We start from the raw sequence: 6,719 nt of genomic DNA, 5'->3' as shown, positions 1-6,719 counted from the left end.
GCCTGGCCACATACCAGGTGCCTGTTCTTTGGATAATTACAAAGAACCAGAAGCCTCTCAGAAGCAGGTTTGGGAAATGTGGCAGCAGAGTGAGAATGCATTGACTGAAAAACACCTGGCGTCCTGCCCAAATATATTGGTTATTTAATGAATGAAAGTTAGTTTGAATATCAATTTGAGTATAGACCCTGCCGTCTTATCCCCTGGGTTTTGTTGTTGTCATTAACCAAAGTATGTCACGAAATGCAACTCAGGGAGAGAAAGAATACCAAATCAGAAAAAAGTGCTTTACAACTAAAACCCACATACTCCCTTATAGACAGTGTATTATTTGGGGGCTAAGTCGGGTGTGCTTAGCTAAAAAAAAAATTAGAAACTCCCAGTTAAGTAAAAAGCTAGCTCTTTCTATGGTTGGACACCTTGCTCACTCTTGATGCAGGGGGAGGGGCTTGGACCTGCCTCAAATGAATGTACCAGGCTCTGCTGACTCCCCATGGGAGACCTTGCCTTGGAGGAGGTGGGAATGGGGGGTAGGTTGGGGGGGGAAATGCTGGGGGGTGGGAGGAGGGAGGACAGGGGAATCTGTGGTTGGTATGTAAAATGAATAGAAAATCTCTTAAAAAAATGAAAAAAAAAAGCTAGCTCTTTCTTTTTTTCTCTCCTGACTGATCATTCTCTGTATATACTTTGTATAGTAACTTCACTGTCACCAGATCCTTGACCATGTTTGAATTAGTACAAATGGCAGTCAAGAACACCCACTTTAATGCATTGTAGGAGAGAGGGCTCTGACTCCCAGGGCAGGGGAAAAAATGACGCACTGATAATTTGTAGGCAGACTGAAAGGATGCACCTCTTTGTTCCTAGGAAATCCCTGGACCTTTAAGCATAGAACACTTAGTTTTGATTTACTAAGCCTGTGGCCTGTGATGCCTTTCATGGCTTAATATAAAATATATCCCAAAACATTTAATTTCCCCAATTCCCCAATTTCACTGGCTCTGAACCTTTGTTCTTGGCTTCTGATAACTGGAAACCCTTCTCCTCATTTGTTCCTTCTTTCTACTTGTTCTTTACATCTTGACACACATCTCACCATGTTCCCTATATGATAGATGTTCACAGACTCTACCATTCCCTCTGGAGGGAAGTGTCTTATTTTTCCATGCACCTAACCCCAATATCATATTATTTTCCAAAACAGAAAAATTTCACTCATATTTGGTGAATGAGTCAGTGAGCAGTCTTTATTAAGATTTATTAATATGTCCTGTTTTCTTACATGAGCCTGGTAAATAAATGTACACTGCATTTTAATTTTACAGAATAAACTAAAAGGTTTAAACTAATTCAAAAGTTAACTACATTACATAATTTTCCACTATATTTTTGAAAAAAAAACTATAATAAGTGTTACCAGTTTCATAGATTCTAAAGCAAATAAACTTTTGCTTACAAGGAATAACATTTAAAATTAACCCAAAATTAAACAGCTAAGCAAACCCCCAATTAACATAGTGATTCTTTAACCTTTTCTACTGAGCCTAAGCTTGATTTTTCCCTTACTTAAAATTTTGGCTGCTCCTTTCAAAATTAGAGTGAACCCACGTAGAAACAGGTCCCTCACACGAAGTAAAAAAAACAAAAAACAAAAACAAAACTGATAATCAACGCTCTAAAAACCAAGTGGTTGGACTTCCATCTGCAGAGTCATTTATGGCCCAGGCCCTCTCTTCCTCATCTCTCAAAGCCTCTTCATACCAGATTGAGAAATCAGTTGGGTCACACCCATTCATCTTTGCCAAGAACTCCAAAACTTTCATCTTGGTAGTTTCAGCATAGGCTCTTGAACCCCACAGGAACTCAAAGCATGGAGGCTGGCTATCAGGCACCTGCCGATACTCCAGGTAATTTTGCTGCACTAGATCTACGGTGAGGAACTCCCTGGGATCCCCACAAATGAAGTGCTCCTCCCCATCATACACTCCTACCAGCTGCAAAAATTCCCAGATTCTTTCTTCAGAAGCACGGTTCCCTTCTATGAATATTACACCCAGAATAACTATGAGGAAAGCATTTCTAGGCAGTCTATCATTGTCATTCAGCATGTCCTCATAGGTGAGGTTCAGTGAGTTGACAAAGACATAAGCACTGCTTAGAAGGTCACTTTCCTTTATATCAATGCCAAAGGTCATCTCCAAGCATTTAGAAGCTTCAATGAAGATGACAGCAAAATGATCCTCATAATCTTTTGTGACAACCTCATAAATTTCTGATAATGTGATGGGTTCCTTCATTCTATACTTGTAAATGAAAAGAAATACCAAATCAGTAGCCTTTTCTTGTATCACAATATTCAGCAAAGCTTCAGGGTCTTCTGGAGACTGAATGGCACCTGAACTCTCTTCCTGGTGACTGTTTGCTTCATCTAAATTCTCCCCTAAAGTAGGTGAGGGAAAGAAACTTGGAGCATTCTGAAAAATGCTCAGCATCCCAGCAGCATAGCCCTCATTTCCCCCTAGGTTGCTCTGAACCAGAGAAAAGAAGGAAGAGGAGGAGGAGGAGGAAGAGGAAGAGGAAGAGGGGGAGGAGGAAGGAGAGAAGAAGGGGGAGGAGGAGGAGGAGGAAGGAGAAGGAGGGGTAAAAGTAGGAAAAGAGACATTAGAAGATGAAAAAAAGATGGAAGCTAAGTCTGCTTCTTCCTCTCCCTTCTCATTTTCTTCATCATTCACTTCATCATCACACTCTTCCTTTTCATCTTCTTTCCCTTTTTCTTCCTCTTCTTCCTTCTCTTTGTTATCTTCCTCATTTTTCTGCTTATTGTTATCTTCTTCCTCTTCTTCTTTTACCTCCTCTTCTCCTTCTCTCTCCTCCTTCTCAGGTGTAGGAACCAGTGGGAACTCATCCGTTTCAGTTGGGTTCTGGAAGTTTACACCTTCTTCCAGGCTGAGGCGTGGGTGCTTTCCGTAGCGAGACATTATTTTGCTTTCTGGAGACAGAAGACAGAATGTAAACAGGAGTGAGGGTGAAGGGATTCCACAGGCATGGAGAGGCAAGAAAACAGAGTGGGCAGCATCAAAAGGAAATATCTGCTCTTGAAGGCTATAACAAAAGCCAACTTACAGGTTTTCTCCAGGTAATATGGTATAGCCTTGGAGTTCTGCAGCCTTTCTATTTGGCTTGTCCTTTAGGAACCTATAGAAGAAAGTGATAAAGGTACTTAGGGTTCAGCCAGATGGCAGAGTCTGACTTCAGGAAGTACACTAGAGTATGTGGGATCAATTGCCTTGGGGTCCCTGTGTTCTACAGTATAATGTTTGTGCATATTCAAGTGTGTATCTAACTTGGACTGTTGACACTTGCTGGGTCTCTTTCGTTCTATGTTCTATGATTTTGAAAACATGTAACTAACCCCAAGGTACTCATATAGTTCCTGGAGTTTTGTAATAGGAAACTAGGTGGCATCCATAGGTTAAGAATAAAAGTAGAACAGTGGGTTGTCCTGGCTGTTGGGGCTGAACTCTGAATAGTTGTGGGGTGAAAGGCCCCCTTTGTGCTTACCTTCTCCCTAGGAAGAAATGGATTATACCCATCTGGTAGATTGAGGTCAAATTCACAGGACAAGACTTAACATCCCTAACACAGTGAAGTGGAAGTGATGGAGCACCATTTCGAACCATGTCAGGCTAACTGAATGACAAGATAGTGCCAGCCAAACTGCAGGGATCACAACTCCCCTAGGTTAGAGATTCTTTCATTCTTTTTTTTTCCTTTTTATTTATATATCTATTTATTTATTTATCTATTTAATTTCACATACTGACTGCAGTTTCCCCTCTCTCTTCCCCTTCCATTTCCTTCCCTCACCTCCCCTCTGCTCCCCCCAATCCACTCCTATTTCTGTTCAGAAAAGAGCAGGCCTCCCATGGATATCAACAAAGCATGGCACATCAAGTTGCTGTAAGATCTTTCATTCTTTATAATGATAATTTTCAGAGCTCTCCCTCTGTTGCTCCTGGTCTGCCTCCTCAGAGCAAGCACTCAATTATCTGAGCATAGAGATAAGGTATGAACCTTATATGACCATGTACACAGCTCCTCCAAGAGAGGGCAAGAGGATATAGTCAAGCTTAGCATACCTTTTGTCCCTTAAAAAAAAAAAAAAGAGAACTGTGTCCTCATTCCTCATTCAGGACTATTACCTGCTCTCCACACAGATTTTTTTCTCTGCTGATTTGCTTGCTATTCCTCTTTTCCAGATGGCCTTCTCTTCTAATGAAGATGCTTACTTCCTGAGAATAGAGAGAACAGTGAGGCAGTGAAATACTAATGAAGCTTTGCTCTAAGAACTATAAATCTTCTCTACCACCACAGAATTAAAGGTAGACATCCCTAACTGGCCACGTAGTTGTCTTGAGATGCTTCAGGTAATTTAGAACTGTTACAGGTTCTTGAGTTCCATGTTGGGACTCTGAAGTTAATGAGGCTCTTTTAGGGGGTGCTGGACTATACAGGGGAGGATGTAAAGGAACTCACTTTCCGTTCTGTCTGATTGTCTGTGATGGGGGGCTCCAGACAGAGAGGGGGTATGGTTTGTCAATGATTTAAATTTGGGAGGCCTTTTGTGAAGAGGCTGGAATGTGATTAGCAGCAGAGGTTTGTAAAATATCAATGAGAGGACTCTGTCAGACTTTCCCCAGTCCTCCATCATTGGGGCAGTCTCTTGGATATTTTCCAAGGCAAAGAATCCTTCCCAGCTTTTTTGAATACATTCCCCTTCTCATAGAACAGATCTTCCTTGGGATCTGCACACAGAATTATGGTTAAAAAGTGTTTTTGTTGATACCTCGTCTCAGCATCCTGGTAATCCTGGTAAGGCTGTCTGAGGAAGCAGGACTAACACTACTGATTTCTGAAGGGAAAGGGAAAGTCTCACCCCTCCTCCCAAGAGATCCTCCTCTTCTTTCAGAATTGTCACTGGCCTCCTTCAGTTTATTTTTTCCTTAATGATCAATAAGCAAGTACCTTAGTGTGCAGGCCTGTTTCCCTACTATTTCTGCGGGAGGAGGAAAAGCTCTGACTCTTCCCTCAGATTTATGTCTCTCAAGACTGGAACTCCTAAGTATGGTGTTTGGTATCTAATACCATTGAAAAAACTCAGCATAGAGTAAGGGAAACGTCCCATTGATTGGCCTGCCTAGAGTCACACAGGGATAGGAGCTGAGGACAATAGTGGCAGAGGTCTATTCCTGTGGAAGACGGGCAGACTCTTCATCTTTCCCCAGAGTCCTCCCAGTCCTCCTTAGAGATCTGCCCCTGATTTTTCTCCATGCAGGAATTAAAGTGAAAAACCCAAGTCAATATCAGATGTTAAATTGTTACCTCTCTGATTCCCCGAACATTTCACCAGGGTAGCAAAACACTTTGTATTGTGACATGGTCTAGAGCAGTGCTTCTCAACATGTGGGTTGAATGACCCTTTCACAGGAGTCACATATCAGATATCCCCCATATCAGATATTTACATTACAGTTCATAACAGTAGCAAAATGAAGTAGCAGTGAAAATAATGCTATGATTGTGGGTCACCACAACAGGAGGAACTGTGTTGAAGGGCTGCAGCATTAGGAAGGTTGAGAACCACTGGCCTAGAGCTTAATTAATTAAGAAATTTCCTGGACAAGCAGCACTGAGGTTCCATCTCAACTTCTATAGGGGGGAGTAGGGATAGCAAAAAGGCTGCGCTCTCAAGTTCCTCCTTTTCAAGGTTCAGATTCTTACACATGATGATCAGAGCCTCACCTCTGTCATCTTGCAAGATAAACTCTAGACACAGTAAACTGCTCACAGTGCCTGACGCTTCCCTGAGATGAATGTTGTTTGAGAAAGTGGAACAGCCTCTTTCTCTCTGTGGGAAAGGGGCAGGCCCCAAATCCTTGCGTTACTCCCTTCGTGTTTGCTGAAGCTGCCACTGCTTCCCTGCCAGCCAGTCCTGCCACCTGACAAAAAGCCTCATCTCTCTGGAACTCTCAGCACAGCAAAGAGAAACAAACAACATGAACCCCTTTTCCTTGGGTCTTCCTAGAGGTCCTACATCAGAAATGAGACTACTTATGCCTCTTTCTGTGGGAAGAAAAGCTCACATTATCCTTTAGCATCTCTCCACTCAGTGAGCTGAGTTTAGCTCCCTCCCTAAAAGCCTCTCTACCAGGGAAGAATTCACAAGCCCCTATTATTTGCACTGCAGACCAATTCTCCCAATCTCTGATCACTGTCCTTCCAAGGCTCTCCGTTTACATTCCTCCAGACTTGGACTTACGCCCTGCTGACCCAGTTCTGCCCACTCTTAGTGTCTTACTGCTTTCAGTATCCCAGATGAAAGCTGGAAACAATATACCACTTAATATTTCTAGAACATTTCCGAGATGAATACTGGACAGACCCCTATATGTGTGGGTCCAATCGTCTCTCAACTTTTTATTTCACTCTCAGAGCTCTCTCCTCAATATTTCCTGAGGTCAGAACCTGTGCTCCACTAAACCCAGTGCCCTCTCACAAAAGGCCTTACCTGCCTTAGACTTCGGATACGGAGCTCCAGGTAACAAACACCAAGCGGGAACAGACTGGACGCCTCTTTGGCAACCGTCTGAGCAAAAGGAATTGGCCACACCTCTTTCTGTACGGAAAAAGAAAGCCCCCACTAGTCTCTGAGACTCCTC

General features: G+C 42.6%; 1 protein-coding gene across 4 annotated transcripts in view; it reads right to left on the bottom strand.

Annotated features, from left to right (window-relative positions):
- Positions 1–1,229: 1,229 nt before the first annotated feature.
- The window catches only part of LOC131898802 (melanoma-associated antigen 10-like), a 95,562-nt gene continuing 90,072 nt past the window's right edge, over positions 1,230–6,719 (bottom strand). For 3 of the 4 annotated variants that reach the window (XM_059249999.1, XM_059249998.1, XM_059250000.1), the window contains 3 exons: positions 4,203–4,292; positions 3,124–3,195; positions 1,230–2,989 (listed from right to left, as the gene is read on the bottom strand). In XM_059249999.1, the coding sequence (XP_059105982.1) occupies positions 1,668–2,978 (1,311 nt within the window). In that variant the 5' untranslated portion in view covers positions 2,979–2,989; positions 3,124–3,195; positions 4,203–4,292 and the 3' untranslated portion in view covers positions 1,230–1,667. Of the gene's footprint in view, positions 2,990–3,123; positions 3,196–4,202; positions 4,293–6,568; positions 6,677–6,719 lie in introns of all 4 variants that reach the window. The other variant, XM_059249997.1, reaches the window with a different exon arrangement.

This window comes from Peromyscus eremicus, chromosome X, assembly GCF_949786415.1.
Source record: "Peromyscus eremicus chromosome X, PerEre_H2_v1, whole genome shotgun sequence".
NCBI lineage: Eukaryota > Metazoa > Chordata > Mammalia > Rodentia > Cricetidae > Peromyscus > Peromyscus eremicus.
The sequence above is the reverse complement of the archived record's forward strand: the minus strand, read 5'-3'. Positions and strand labels throughout refer to the sequence as shown.